The sequence below is a fragment of the Clupea harengus genome, unplaced genomic scaffold (genome assembly GCF_900700415.2).
Source record: "Clupea harengus unplaced genomic scaffold, Ch_v2.0.2, whole genome shotgun sequence".
Classification (NCBI taxonomy): domain Eukaryota; kingdom Metazoa; phylum Chordata; class Actinopteri; order Clupeiformes; family Clupeidae; genus Clupea; species Clupea harengus.
Genome location: NW_024879726.1, coordinates 1 through 16,446, shown reverse-complemented (window position 1 = coordinate 16,446; position 16,446 = coordinate 1). Strand labels below are relative to the sequence as shown.

At 42.8% G+C, this 16,446-nt stretch overlaps 1 protein-coding gene across 1 annotated transcript; it reads left to right on the top strand.

Moving 5' to 3' along the window:
- Positions 1-2,481: 2,481 nt before the first annotated feature.
- polr3e (polymerase (RNA) III (DNA directed) polypeptide E) lies at positions 2,482-16,441 on the top strand (the record flags this gene model as incomplete). Its single annotated transcript, XM_042704756.1, has 19 exons — positions 2,482-2,672; positions 3,698-3,785; positions 3,988-4,038; positions 4,132-4,209; positions 4,321-4,436; positions 4,632-4,714; positions 4,965-5,072; positions 5,807-5,856; positions 7,089-7,208; positions 9,413-9,498; positions 10,005-10,049; positions 10,299-10,390; positions 11,026-11,146; positions 11,478-11,559; positions 11,668-11,727; positions 12,078-12,235; positions 12,330-12,391; positions 12,950-13,440; positions 16,397-16,441. Coding segments are annotated over exons 2-19 (1,887 nt in total), but the record flags the coding sequence as incomplete, so codon positions are not given.
- Between the last annotated feature and the right edge of the window lie 5 nt (positions 16,442-16,446).

Here is a 16,446-nt window from a genome sequence, read left to right as displayed (position 1 = left end):
GACTGTTGTGTATATGATTTCGTGGATTTGAACACCACAACAGTTTATAAAGTCCAAAATTAGAAGAGGGAAAACTCTTCATAACATCACAAAACTCTGCTACAGTGGGGTTTGTGGTAGCATGGTCAATGTGCCATTGCTATCACCCGACAAACGTCGATTTTCGAGATAGGACAGATGTTGGGGAAAGTATCCTACATCAATACCTCCTGCAGGTTAGCGTCAGCGTTGATTGCAATCAACAGTACCTTGACTGTTTCTGTAAGAGTGTAGAGCAGGGGTCTTCAACCTTTTTCAGCCCAAAGACCACTTGGCTGAGAGAGACACTGAGCAGGGACCCCCACCTCCACCACCCCAAATTTAGGCCTGATATTCATATATTTTATTTGGAAGTGTAAGTCACACACACACACACACACACACTCCCCTACACATGTTTATTATTGATTTTTGTTTCTCCCTTACAGTTAGCCATCACTCTGTATTCAATTAGGGAGGGACAAAGAATTGAGAAGCTTCAGCATGGATGAAATATCTAGTGAGAGGCCTGACCCTGGTGAGTGGCACAGAGCTAGTCTATTCTGGGGCAGATGGAGATTGTGAGGCAGAGTGCCATTTCAGCCTTAGGCTGCAGTCTTGACCTGTATTTGCTCTTCAGGTAGGCAAGAGAGGAAAATCCACTTTCACAAAAATATGTAGTAAAAGGCTCCTCATTGCTTTTGCTGTCAATTGAGGGAAGACTCTGGCAAAAAAATCCAGAATTGGATGAGTGGTCTTGTGTCGTATGTATTCCTGTATGTGCTGTCAGTGGATAGTTCAATGAGCTGATCTTCCTCTGTCACTGTTAAGTTCGAGTCATCTGCTGCACTATCTTTGAATGGGAACTGTATCCATGTCTTGTCTTTGCGCCACAACTCAGAGAAGTATTTCACAAACTCATCATCAAGTGCCTCCAAATGTGCAACAATTATGTGTGTTAAGTGAGGAGTCAGCACTGCAGATTCACTTAACTCTTCCACAGATGGAAACATGGAAAAAGTGCCCTCTCTGCCTCGATCCCTCCATCTTCTAATTTTCTTCAGAAAGCCCTCCATCCTGTCATACAGCTGGATGACGTGTGTATTACCACCTTGCATAGAACTGTTCAGTCTGTTCAGTTCAAGGTCTGTAAGATATGCAAGCTTGGTAAGCCAGGCATTGTCACTAAAATGTTTGGCCAGCTCTGCGGAGTTGTGGGACACTAAAAACTCTCGGAGAGACGCACGTAACTCGAACACACGTGACAGCACAGCTCCACGTGAAAGCCATCTGACCCCAGAACGATAGAGGAGCGCAGTGTGTTTGAAAATTGATGCACTTTCCACAACTCCGTGCATTCATGATCACATCACCTGGACCACATATCACACACGTCATGACCGACTTCATGACAAAACTGACTGGGAACTTTACAAAGAGATTCCAGTATTTCAGCATCCCCCATGAGCTACTGCTGTTTGCTCGTGACCCGTTTTCTATTACACCTGATGCAGAGCTGTGTGCAAAAGCTAAAGAGGAATGTTGTGTTGATGAGAGCATGTTTCAGATGGAAGTGATTAATTTGCAGTCTTCCTTTGCTTTGAAACACCACTTGCAGTCTGCGGATTCGGAAGACCTTTGGTCTTGCCATGTGAATAAGAATCAGCTCCCCACAGTTATGAAAGTGGCCTTGCAAATTCTAACAATGTTTGGGTCTACTTTTACCTGCAAGTCTATTGAGGCATGTAAATATTGCTTGTTGTTTGTCAGGATATTGATTGATCTGTTTTACAAATATAAATGTGACAGAAGTCTGGTGTGTATACGTATGTAGTCAGCCTATCACCTGGCTGAGGGAAGATTTGTTGTTCAGGATACTGTTCCTAGTTTCATTTACAAAAGAAAAAAAAGACAAAACAAAAGTTACATCTGAATAGTAGTTACTGTGTTCATCTACTGATTCTGTTTGGCTGGCATATTTGATAAATAACCAATGAATGGGGGCCTCTTAAGCACCTTATGTCTGATTGAGATGTTTTTTTTTTTTTTTTAAAGCAGTGTACAGTATTTTTCCCACTGACACAATGATGTGTATTACAATGACAATTACAATGAAATTAAATTATATGTATGGTTATATGTTTAGTCTGGGTTATTATTTTACTACCCAGATCTGTTTACATGAATAACAAAAGTCTGTTTTAGCCTGTCAGAGTTCTATGTGTCATGGTGAGGTTATGTGTCATGTTGCATGTTGTCACATCATTAATCAGATGATCCGTTTTTTAAGTAGACTGGATTCCATACCTGTCTTGATTACAACGCCTGTACTGATGGGTGGCAAGACAGGATTCAGGACCAGTCATGCACAATAACTTTGCCAAACATCGATTTTGTACATATCACCACAGCTCTTTGGCGCCTCCCTGAGTTTAAACGTAGTGTGTATTTTAGCACGGGATTATGGGAAAGGTAAAACAGCAGCTCCTCCCCACGTGTCTGTGCAGTAACATTACTGGTATCAGCATCATGGCAGCATTAGACCCAGATTTCTCACATTGACATATTCAGCACAGACAGGCTTGTGCTTTGCTGAAGCGGTCAAAACACGTAGAGTAGAGGACTCTGAGGAGAGCTTGGTCTCTGTGTTACAGGTGAGACTGGATTAATTGCTTGTGTAAATGTAGGTACCACAGTTAACCAGGCCTTGGGAAAATACTTATTTGGCAGCTAGCAAGCTAACTAGCTAACTTATCGTTTTAAAAGTTATCCACTGTTAGGTGTCTTTCTGGAAGAATGACCATAACCACATACGTTAACGGATGGCTATAGGTTGTCGGATCAGTTAGACAGCAGAGGTTAGTTAAAGTGAACATAAGCTGACGTTACCTGTACAGATGCATGGCATTTTCAACCAACTCTACTAACGTTAGCTTTCTAGTCATCTTGCAAGTAAAACCAGCTGCTATGCTGCTGAAATCAACTAATTTTAGTTTTTTATATCTCACCAGCATATTCAAATAATGTTACGGTGTAAACGAAACAAGCAATATAATATTGTCAGAATGTCCGAATAACATATAGTCTGAAATGACACGTTCTTACATCATTTCACTGAAGATCAATTACTAATGCTAACGCTGGTTGACTAGCGTATGTTAGCAATAAGCAGCTAGCTCAGCATTTGAAACCACATATTTAGCGTTACAGTCTGTTCTTAATGATCGTACTTATCATTTCTTTAGTAAACTTTCTGTGTAGACATACCATTCTATTAGTCACGAATGTATAACAATTTAACTGATTTTTCAGTTTCCAACAGCCGAGTACTTAACGTTATAGCAGACAGCACTCTCACGTATTGCTCTGTAGCTAATGCGTTTGCTGGTTGAACTTGATATTTTGTACGTTAAAAGAGCCAACCTTGTGAGCTAGTCTGACCATATAGTTTTCTTCCATGTGTTCATAATGAAAGGTCCGACTATACAAAGGATTTGGATGTGTCAGTTTTGTTGATGCAAAACGATAGGCTGCTGTCGCTAGTCATTTAAAACAGAAAATCATGGTGTACTCGCAATAAACCGTGAAGATGAGGCCAGCTTGTGTTTGTGTATTACGTGGAAATGTTTCATTCAGTATCCATCACAAAGTGAGTGCCACGTTATTTCGTGAATCCTAGGTTTGGACTTCAGAGCTCTGTTGCAAAGGTTCCTCCCTGTCCTCTCATCATGGCCAGCGGGGATGACGATGACCCCATCATACAAGAGGTATGCGGATTTTGCCGTTAAGGTTTCCTTCGAACTTTACAACAGAATAGATAAACACTGTCTATTAGTACAACTCAGCAACTATCCAGAATGTTGGGTCTCAGTATGAGCTGTTGAGGTTAAGTATGTCTTAGTGTATCATAAACATGTTAATCAGGTCAAATAATCGTTTTGTTTGTTTGACTTTGTTTTTGTGCTCTAGTTTGACGTCTACTTGGCCAAAAGTCTTTCGGAGAAGCTGTATCTGTTTCAGGTAAACACTGGATGTGTCGTCAATGCCCCTTGTCAATTGGACCTATTTAATGTCGAGCTTGTGCATATGACCTTTTTTTTCCACCCCTTTTAGTATCCTGTGCGCCCCTCTACTATGACGTATGATGATGCACATCATTTATCTGCCAAAATTAAGCCTAAGCAACAGAAGGTGAGGTGACAATCAAAAGCTGTCATGTGTCGTAATACAAATGCTTTCATCTGCAAATCATATGGCAACCCATTTAAGCACAGTAGTGACTTCTTGCATTTCTGTGCACAGGTAGAGCTTGAGGTGGCCATGGACACTATGGGCGCAAACTACTGCCGCAGTAAAGGGGAACAGATTGCTCTCAATGTTGATGGCACTTCTTGTGAAGAGTCTAACCTGTATTCTGTGTGAGTGAGATGGATGTTACCATAGGTGCTTTGCAGTGCTGCTGCTATCAAGACCAATGATGTTTGGATGCTTTATCACTGTACAGCATTGATACATCATTGGTCTATGCTTTTCAAACAAAATCATCAGCTGTTAATTTGTTTTTATTTAGTATTTTCCAAAAGTGACATGCAACTTTTCTGCTTTTCAAATAGAAAAATGATGGACAAACAAACCTTACAATCTATTCAGGCAACCACTGACACATCTCGCTATGCAGCTGCCATTTTTCGCAAAGGTAAGTTTATGTTGTCATACTGAAGTCAGTGGGATTATCTGCATTATTTTGCAATGGGCTTTTAATCAACCTCTTGCAGTGTGTTGGCTCTACCAGAAGTTATTATGAGACTTTAACATCAGTCCGTTTCTATACTATCATGTGTTAAGACAGTGGCCACTTAGTGTGGTGTTTCTTGTCTGCCAAACAAACATGCTTAAGCATTAAGGCAACCACACCCTGACAACCTGCCTTTGTTGACTGCTACCAGGTGAGTTCCACCTCACGCCACTACAGGGGATCCTCCAGATGAGGCCCAGCTTCTCCTACCTGGACAAAGCAGACACAAAACATCGCGAGAGGGAGGCGGCGAATGAAGGTAGGACGGATCACTGGCTTGGTTCATTCATTATAGTCAGGGGTGTGCTGGATTTGGGATTGAGTTTGTATGCATAGTCAGCGCCAGGGTTATTATCATAAACTAAGACGAAGACATTTTCATAAGCTGAAATGAAATAATTTGCCTGAAGAAACTAATAATGATTGCTGAAAAACATACAAACAAAATAAGAAAAACTAGAAAAAAGTGGTTGTCATTTCAAAGACGGCGGATGTCGTATCCATTCAAAGCAGCAGGTGTCACTCCCAAAATTCTGTGTACATTGTGTATCTGTAGCTGATAACCTTAAGATGCTGATTGCTTGTCAGGACAGGTCTACACTTGCTAGCTAACGGAAGTCAAGAGGTCAGATGCCTCAAGTCAAGAGGTCTTGTATGGGACTATTTTGAATTTAGTAGTGCAAAAAGTACAAGCAAATGCGTGGAAAATTCACCTTCAAAGTTATAATCGACAGGAATACACATTATCCCCGGAAAAGGATGTAGCGATACAAATGTAATATTTTTAACAACGTGTAAGTCTGTTCTTAAGAGTGGTTCATTATTACTTTGTGGATTTCACTAACTGTAAGAGGCTAGAGGCCTGTGTGGATTTAGAGTGCAATTGTGAGAATGTATTGGACTCGAAGTAATACCAAGAGCTAACTGTATGTCCTTTAAAATGTTTTAAATGTGTGTTGATGTGTGCACTGATCTGTTGCTGTTTCAATGTAGCTGGTGACTCCTCTCAGGATGAGGCAGAGGAAGATACCAAGCAGATCACTGTAAGCTTTTACACACACACACACACACACACATAAGGTGCTTTTCCATTCAGCTCGTTCACATTAGCTATGCGCATTCACGGTGATTCGCACAAACCAAATGCGCATCAGCGACCGTTTCCAATCACCTGAGTCCTTAGTCTAATTTGGAGGAAGAGTTTTGTGTAGGCTATAATGTACGCCCTCCTCTCCGCAGTCAGAATTATCAATGCTGTAGCTATTGAGCTATTTACTTTAATAGCTGGTAGGGGTGGGAATCTCTTGGCACCTCACGATTCGATTCCGATTCAGAGGTCAACGATTCGATTCTAAACCGATTATCGATTCTAAACCGATTATCAATTCTAAACCGATAAAACGATTATCGATGCATGTCGATTTTTAAAACATTTGAGTTTGCTACTCAGAGTCTCAAATCACTTCCTACCTTGTGTTTGATAATTAAAGAAAATCAACAGATGAATTACCTTCTCTAGTTTTTTATTAGAGAAAAAGCTTTTCCTTGTCACAATTATGACTTTCAATGAACAATGCCATCATCGATGCAGCTTGCATTTCAACACAAAATGGATGTGTGTTTTTTTTTTTTGTTTTTTTTTAATTAAAAAATCCATTATGAACTTTTCTGAATCGAGACAGAATCGTTATAGAGAGAATCGAGAGAAATCGAAGAATCTATTTTTTCCCCACCCCTAATAGCTGGTAGAAGAAGGCATAGAATGATTTTACATATTTTACGCACAGCGAATTCCATACACACACAGACCTCCGTACATCTGGGAACGAGCGTGGTCTAGGGAGTTTTTTTAAAATTTTTTGTTTTTTTTTAACTCTCACTGCAACAGGACGTAGTCTACAGTCCAACTCCAAACATAAACACAAATGATGCGAATCGCTCGAATAAACTGTTTCCATCTACGTTAAGCGCATTAACTAAATTCGAATAACTAGTTAAACCACCTCCCTCTGGTGAATCGAAGTTCTATGCGCATTGGGGAAGTTAATGCGCATCGCACGTGTTTCCAACCAGGATTAAATATTCGCATAGAGAAAATGTGCATTAAAACATGGGATGGAAACGCACCTACACACATACACACACTCACTCACACACACACTCTACACCACATCACATCATGCCATCGTACTCGTACAATCTCAAATATGTACATTTCCTTTGTCACGCAAGTGGTCATACAGAGATTTAGCTGAGACTGTACTGCCCCCTGCAGGTGAGGTTTTCCCGGCCGGAGTCTGAGCAGGCTCGCCAGCGTCGTGTCCAGTCCTACGACTTCCTGCAGAAGAAGTGCGCAGAGGAGCCCTGGGTGCATCTACACTACCATGGCGTAAAGGTACATTGCCTATAGTATTAGTTTTTTCTTGCTGCAGATAGATTGAAGATGGTAGACCCCAAATCGTTCTCTGGGCATGGTCCTTTGGTGTTCTAAACTGATTGATGTTGAGCTATCTAAAGAGCTCTTAGTGGTCTAGGAGATGTTTGTCTGTATTGAGTTTAACATTGATTATTTGCACAAAACTGGTTTGTTACAGGGAAGTGTTTTGCAGAAGGTCTTTGTACTATTGAGTTGATGATCTAATCTGTACTAAAAAGATAATTCCATCAGTAAAGATGTGACCACAGTTGCTGACTTTGTTTGAGATTCCATACAGCCTGTTCAGGATGATATAGTGGTCTGAACCAAGGCTCATGTTCTTGTTTCACTGTATACATTTGATACAGTTGGTTTTGGTTTCACATTGCAATTTTGCAGCGCACTAAAGAACTTTGCATAACATACCTACTTCCTGTCATGACCTACGTAGGCTGCGTCTCCCTTTACTTGACCTTAATTGGTTTGTAGACGGTGTGCGTCTGACTACACCACCTTAATGGGTGAGCTTGTTGGGCGAGTGCCCAGAATGCTATCCAGGTCGTCATAAAAAGTAAACCGAACCATGGTTCAGGTCCACCTCATTTGGTCGGACCGTGGTCCAAGGCATTTCACGCCTGCTATTTTTGGTTCGAACTAAATGGAAAAACCCAAAGGTCCGGACCAAACAAAGTAGATGTAAAGACACCCTTACATTTTCTAGAGGTCACTGAAAACCAGTTACAGACCTGCCAACCTGCACGCATTTTGTGTACCAGCCACGCAATTCCTAGTCAAAATACGCAGGTACGAAATGCCAGCTGAAACTACGCAAAAAAAAATCAATCAATACAAACCTATACTGTACATTTATTTAAACTACATCCCTCAGATTGGACAAGATGCTACGACCTTGTGCCTGTGGTTCTGTAAGTTACTGTAAGTTGTATTGTACCTCAGCAATGCATTACGCCTCGGTGGATAATAAAGTAGCACTACCCTCCCTGACCCGCAATAGTACTCACTCACTCAACATCCACTGATACTAGTGCTACTTTATTATCCACCGAGGCGTAATGCATTGCTGAGGTACAATGGGAAGTGGGGGAGTAATAATCAAGCACATACAGTAAATGTGACCGTAATGTTAGCATATAAAAAGTTAAAACATGTGTTCGGTAACTTAACAAGATGATGCATTTCAAGGGGTATATCCTTCAGATACATTTGTATAAAAAGTTAGCCGTAGTAGCTAGCATCCGATGTGATTCGCCTGGTTACGAGACGGCTACGGTGTGAAAAACTGATGGAGTAGGCTAATTTAGCTGCAGTAACGTTAACTCAAACGCCACGGAGACTGTTCTAACTTTGAATCGCTCTGTTGGGGCAAAGTGACCATTGCAAAGGTGTTTGACTACAGACTGCTAACGTAGCAAATAATTCCTACTATTGCAGCCAGTCAACCGACCAGCCTTGCAGGTATAAAATAATCATGACGTCAGATGACGATTTCAGTCTCGTTACCAAAAACAAGACCCAATACAGAGCAACCCTGAGCACTGACATGATAAGCGCTTTGGTGACAAGAAAGGTGAGCATGAATGCAAAGGGGACTGTCTGTCACATGGAAGGCTTCAGTGATGCTCTGCTCAAAAAGGCCAAGTCGCCAAGCTATGAGGCAAAGCAGTCAAGAGCAAGTGCCACTGGAAGTAGATAGATGGATACTTTATTGGAGCTTTAAAAAAAAAAAAAAAAAAAAATATATATATATATATATATATATATACTGTGAGAGGCATATTTATATATATATATATATATATATTATTTAGAAGTGCTAAATGATGCACAATGTAAAGATCTCTTTTCATTTATGGAATTCTTGTCAAGAAAATATGATTGTATTGTTTATTTCGCCGCTGATTTATTATGTTGAATAACTGGATGATATGGCGGTGAGTGGGGAATTGACCGTATGCAAAGCCCCTGCCAAACTGAAACTCCCCTGGTACTCAAAAACTTTCTTCAAGGTTGGCAGGTCTGCAGTTACATTTAACATGGACACATTTGTGTCACTAGTTCACGCACATACAGTCTCTATTCTCAGAGCAGAATACTGCAGCTCTGCATTTGAGTGTATGTTTGTAGTGTAAGAGATCTGTACTACCCTTACCCCTGTTGTGTAGGACGGACGTTCTGAGCATGAGCGGCAGTACCTGTTCTGCCAGTCCATGGGGGCTACAGAGAGCACTGAGCTGGTGAAGACACCCAGGTGAGCACATTTAGGGGGGCTACAGAGAGCACTGAACTGGTGAAGACACCCAGGTGAGCACAGTTAGGGGACTGAACTGGTGAAGACACCCAGGTGAGCACAGTTAGGGGGGCTACAGAGACCACTGAGCTGGTGAAGACACCCAGGTGAGCACAGTTAGGGGGGCTACAGAGAGCACTGAGCTGGTGAAGACACCCAGGTCAGCACAGTTAGGGGGGCTACAGAGAGCACTGAGCTGGGGAAGACACCCAGGTGAGCACAGTTAGGGGACTGAGCTGGTGAAGACACCCAGGTGAGCACAGTTAGGGGACTGACTGCCCACAAGTAATTATAAGCAGGTTAGGCCAGCCATGTTGAGTTGAACCAAAGGGCATTCATATAGGTATATTTAAGTACTATTCATATAGGTTTATAATTTAACACATCCATTGCAGCATGAATGATTTGTAAGTGATTTTAAGCATTGGTCTTGGTTGTTTTAAAATGCTTTTCTCATTACTCTGCAGTGAGTACTTGGCCATGCTTATGCCTCCAGTAGCAGAGGAGAAGATGTGAGTATGAGTCTCAACCTTCTCTTTGTCCTTTGTATTTGTTCCCATTTTAACATGAGTGCAAACGACCTTTCACTTCAAATTGGGATAGAACATAGTAGTAATGACACTGCACAGACCAAAGCGTCAATTGTTTTTGTGCCTGTTGGCGCTCAGGCAGATCAAGTGCTGCTAAGGAGCCTGGGTAAATACAAGACAGACTACTGTGCAGGTAACATGACCCCTCCTGTCTGTGTTGTGATGTTCCAGTGTGAAACCCACTGGCCCGAGCAACGTGCTCTCGATGGCTCAGCTGCGTACCCTGCCCCTCGGAGACCAGGTCAAGACCCTCATGAAGAACGGTGAGCAAGTCAGCAATGGTGTAAAGAAATAGCCTGTTTGTCAGCTGTTGCATATCAGAATGTTAGTTTCTGATCTAGTTTTTACGTTGAGAGGTTTCTCCATCACAGCTTTTGAAGCGACAAAATCATGGATTTTTGAAATTGTATCAGGTGTTTGGCAAAGAGACAAAGCATTGGATGATATGATATGTTTGTGTTATGAGGAACTGCTATGACATCTAGCTGAAATAATCATTTTGATCCTCTTGACAGACAAAAATTGATACAAAAACCACAATTCTGCCAATCATGAATTATTACTACTGGGAACCACTTACTTTGGTTAGGAATAGTACATTAGATATATCTAATAATGCACTGTGAATTAGTGTTGAGCCTTTCCCAATACTTCCTATATAAAATTATCCTCAATTGTCCTGATTGTTTCATATGGAAAGTGTCTTTAAGCTGTTTCAAGCTGCTCAAACATTTTTTTTTTTTGTGTGCAGTGCTGCATGGCTAATGTTTTTGTTTTAAAGGCTCAAAACATTACTTCACCCACTTATCCCCCTGATTCTAAATGCTGAGAAAGATCGACTCGCCAGACATAGCTCTTCATTTGTGTGTTTTCTTTCTTCTTTCTCCTGTCGCTACAGTGAAGGTGATGCCATTTGCCAACCTAATGGGCCTGCTGGCTACAGGCACAGACTCCACGTCAGTACTGCGCTGCATCCAGCAGGTGGCGATGCTCGTACAGGGCAACTGGGTTGTCAAGAGGTGAGCTCCACTCTCTTTCAGTGCTATTTGTTTCAGTTACTTGTACACTTTCTTTGCAAAGACTATGCATATTTTCAACACTTTATAATGGAAATGGATATAACTGATGGCCAATTTCCTATAGCATCTTATCATTATCATCGTACACATTATCAAAGGGATCAGTGAATCTGATAATACTAAATTATCATGAATCTGTGAGCATGTGTAGATTATTGGAAGGCTGTTAAGGAACACTTAGTCAATATTGTGTGAAAGACTCGGTAAACCACTGTATTAATAGAGTGCTTATTAGGCCAGAGCTGATGTTGCTATACTCTTTCCTGCGCAGCGATGTGCTCTACCCAAAGACCAACTGCAGCCCCCACAGTGGCGTGCCTGCTGAGGTGCTCTGCAGGGGCAGGGACTTTGTGGTGAGTCCTCGTCTCATGATGTGAGTGATGGTGGCAGTGTGGTTTTCTCACAGCCCTGTTGGAACATGCCTCTCATCTGTGCCCCTGGCGCTTGTCCTCGCCTTTTAGATGTGGCGGTTCACTCAGGAGCGCTCCGTGATGAGGAAGGAGGTGGCCGCTGTCATAAAGGTACTGATGAACGCACGACTTTTTCCTCATAACTTCACACTGAAACAGCTCCTTGTATCACAGTGCTCTCTGGTGTTACGGCAGAACAGAACGGCGATAACTATGATTTATGTATACATTTCAGATATAACATGCAGTAATTCATTCATTGTGCTGATGTATGATTCTGTTGATTGATAAAGAAATAATGATCTTTAGCACAATTGTTTGTGAACTCATGAGCACAACAACAGTATGGGCCAGTTGATATCCCCAGTCCAGACAGTGTTACTGTACATGTGCTAACAGTACATGGAAGGGCTATTTTTGTTGAGCTGTGTTTATCAAATGAAATGCTACCCCCTGCCTAGTTACCCCCAGAGGACGTGAAGGACTTCCTGGAGCAGATGGCGGTCCCCAGGATCAACCGTGGCTGGGAGTTCTTGTTGCCCAGCGACCACGACTTCATCAAGAAGCACCCAGACGTGGCACAGAGGCAGAACATGTTGTGGCTGGGCATCCAGGCTAAGTGAGACCAATAGACACAGAGACAATAGACACCTACATAGCCTTTACCCACTCTAGCTAAGTGAGGACACTGAACTACTTGTGTTTCCCCACAGGCTGGAGAAGGTGTTCAATTTCTCCAAGGAGGACTTTGCACCAAAGAAAGATTCTCAAGCAGGTCTGTGTTCAGCCCACTGCAGTGGTCCATGTAGGGCATGTTGTTCTCTACCTGTGTCGCCACTCTCATGCTTATCATGATCAGTCTGCCATAGATAGAAGCCTTTGGAGGTGGAGAAGAAAAGCCTATTTGATGGTGATGTAATTATCAGTGCTGCACTTTAGCCCTGCTAGTTGTACCAATACGACTGGACTTTAGACAAATTACTGAGTTCATCAAGACGGTGTCAATGTCACAATAGACTAGCCTTGAGTAAATTTGCATCCTGTTTACATTTTATGAGACTTTGGTCCATAAGTCCACACAATGAGTAATTAGCATAGATTTGATGGTTTCATTACACGTTGTCAGTGCGATAATGAGCAATATTGAGGCATTTTCTCATTCATTTATGAATCTCAAGTGGTAGAAACCTGCCTCAAGAATGTTATAACAAACCCAGCCTTCATTCAGGTGCTGACTTGATCAAGGTAGACACACTGCAAAGAAATGTTTTGTGTATGAAATGATTTGTCATGGAATGCTCCTAATCCTGGTGTATCGGCTGGCCTTTTTCAGAACCACTTCATGTGACTGGTGAGCAGCGTGTGAAGTCTGCACGGGAGAGTGCCCGTGACAACCAGGCCACACTGCAGAGGGACATGGACGCCCGCCGCAAAGGCTCTGCCCCGGGTGGCAATGCCAGTGCCTCCGCCTCCACCTCCTCGTCGTCCGTCCGTGTCAAGCAGGAGCCCCTCAGCGACTCAGAGGAGCCCATGGACACCTCCGACACCCTGGCCTCCGCCGCCTCCATCCCTAACGGCTCCCTCAACGGTTACCCGGGCTCCCCCGACCCCCAGAACGGCCACTCTGCGCCCGGGCCGGAGCTGCAAGACTTTGTGCGCTCCACTTTCCGCCGGCACTTCGTGCTGACGCTCAGTGAAGTCAAGCGCCTCTTCAACCTGCACCTGGCCGGCCTGCCTCCGGGCCAATGCCCGTTCGGCCCGGTCTCGGACCACGCGCTGCAGGACGCCATCCTGCTAAACCAGTGCAAACAGATCCTGGTGCCTGTGAGTACATGGGGGGGCTGGGAGGCTGGGAGGGGGGGGGGAGTGCTCTAGGCACTACAGGCTTCCACAGGGTTTTATTGGTTAATGTAATGACTTCCGAGTAAAAACCGAACAGTGTTTTCTGCTGGTCTTAAATATACTTAGTCTTATTCCAGTAGAGGTAAAGAAAAGGGCAAAGAATTCTGGGATTTCTCTTGGGATGCTAACACTTGGAAGGAAATGAGTGTTTAGGATCCAAAGTATAACATCCTAGTTCCTAGAGGCTTCACTGCTTAAAGATATTGTGGAGAGGAGTGCTGTTCATTTCCTCAGATATATAGATATATATATATATATATATGCTAACTAGCTAAGCCTCAAGCTGACTCTCAAAGAAACTGATTAACTGTCCTCTAGATTCTCCAGTAGATGTTTGTTTGAAGCTTAACCATTCTCTTCATCCATTACTAGAACAGAAAATCTGTGTTGGTAGAGCCCTGGGAATAAAAGGAGACAAATGTGATCGAAACGAACTTGGGAAGAGTGGTACTACCAGACGAAGTCAGAACTAATATTTTGTGATTGCAAATTTTATGGAGGGGATTAATTATGATGGCATTTCATGTTCTGAATCTTATTAGCCAAATTGTTTGGCAGGGTTATGGGGCTACTAATGACTGCGAGGAAAGAGCCCTTATTCACAGGTCCCACCCATCCTGCATGTAGAAAATACTAATTTTAAGGGTCTACAGCATAATTTCATTCTGGAGTTATCATAAGTCTTCTGAGTGTATTTCATGTAACAAATGGTGTGGGAGTAAATCCCTGACAATAAAGATCTCCAGACCAGTGCAAAGTGCAAGGTTCGCTGTCCAGCTGGAGGTCATATTTCACTGCTATCAGGAGAGATGAATTAATGACATCATCCAATCTGAGAACCATATACCTTCAGTGGACTTGAGAAATATTAGACCTCTCTACTGTTCATCGGAGCCTGCCATGACTTGAGCCGCAAGCAGAGACAGGCAGAGACGCTAAAGCCCTGTCCTCTGTGCCTCTGCCGTCAGGCACATTCCTGTGTCGATTCGGCTGCAGAGGTGTGCGCTCTGAGCTTAGACTTCATCTCTTTGGGTTACTTGCTGGTTTCCACATAGTGGAAGTTCTACATACCATAATTACCACAACTAACCTAGTGTTATTGGTGAGTCGTTACATTGGACTCAATAATAGAAGGTTGTTGGATCCAAATACATTTGCTTGCAAAGGGCTTCTATGAAAGCAGTGGGCGTATTTTATTTTACCCAACCCCAGGTAGAATGTCATTTTAAGAGGCTGACATTGTTTGATTTCCCATCCCATCATTCTAACACAACGCAGGAAATGCCACCGGAGAGAGACCTTTGTTGTCTGTACTACAAGCAGTCTCCTCGTATGTGGTCTCTCCCTCTCTACCTCTACTCTTCACATGTGCACAGACATAGCCGAGGGATGCATGACAGAAAGCCGTGAGATCTTCCTCCATCCATTATGTGAGGAGTGGTGCTCTGGGTGTGTGTTCGTCATAATCTGTTCAGTGGGTGACAGTTTTTTTCTTTAAAGTCCTCAGTTCTTCTCGGTTACATCTCGTGTGTTCAGGTGAGCCGTTGACCGTTGTACGTGGAAGGCCCCACCTCCTCTTGTATATTTGAATTATAGCATTCTCTGCCCGTGCATCATATTACAAGGTTTGGACTCCTGCTGGTGGCTTGTTGTTCATTGTGTCAGGAAGGAAGCTTCTGGAAAGGGCATTCTACTATAAAGAAAATCGGTTTCACTAAGAATGCTGCCGCGCAACTTGCGTGTCCCATCTCCTCAACTGCAAACCAGGAAGACACTCCTTGACACATGGAGAGGCCCGTTGGGCCTTAATCCAGTTTTGTTTTGGTGTAAGACCTGGGCTAATCCTTCTTTGTGCATGGGACTAGTGGGGGGTGTGGTAAGGAAGCCCAGGCTTATATAATTGCTATTAATGGTAGAGCAGTGACAAAGCGCATTAGCTCGTAAGGAGAGCAGCCTGCAGCCTCTAGCAGAGTAGGGAGTTGTTTATGAAGGAGCGTTGATTGTTAGTTTCACGCCTCAGTTATTTGGTTGGTTGAACTCCCCTACTCCTGGGATACGAGCTATAATTAGCTCTTCAAGGTTGTCGTTGTGGAACAGATTCTCCTTGAAATTGAATTGTGCAGTAACTGTTGTGGTTTATCTGAGAGTATCGGTGTGAGGGTTTTTGTGTCCGTTAGTTGTAGCTGCAGTGAACACAATGGCTGTCAGTATATGGAACAAACCTAATTGAACAAGGTTTCTATAGAACATTCTGTCCAGGCCAAGACCAGCTAAACTCCCTGTCCAGATGGCCATCCTGGTTGTAATAGAACTCTGGCTCCAAAACACTACAGTGGTTGTAGTGTTCTATTACAGTTCCATCTTGAGGCAACAGAAGTTTGTATTGTTCATTTTAAACATTCTAAACCAATCAAATGTCTTGAAAAGGTGGAGCTCTTTATACAGGTGCAAATTCAAAAAGAAAACGGCAAAGGTGATTGGTGAATTTAATCCAACTCTGGGCGGGTTTTAGGAAGAAAGCCAACGCTGTTGGCGATGTCACCCGCCACTCAATAACACATTCTAAACAAGTTGTGTCAAGTCTCAATCACATTTGACTTCGTGGGAACATGCAAATATGTCAGGAGATACATCATCCACGTTACTCTTCTATCCTCTTTTCTGTTTTTCAACCCAGTTTTCTTGTGGATGTTTTTATGAAAGGGTATTGAATTACTCAAGATTCGTTCCTCTGTGTAATCTTATATTTATATATTTTATATATATACCCTGGTTCCACAGATCATGCTCTGGGCAGTGTGTGTGTCTCTGTCAGTCTGTGTCTGTGTGTCTGTGTGTGTGTGTGTGTGTAATTGATTTTTTTTGTTTCCTCCTGCAGTTCCCCCCTCAGATCAGAGCTGCTGCAGACGAGCAGAAGGTCTTTGCCCT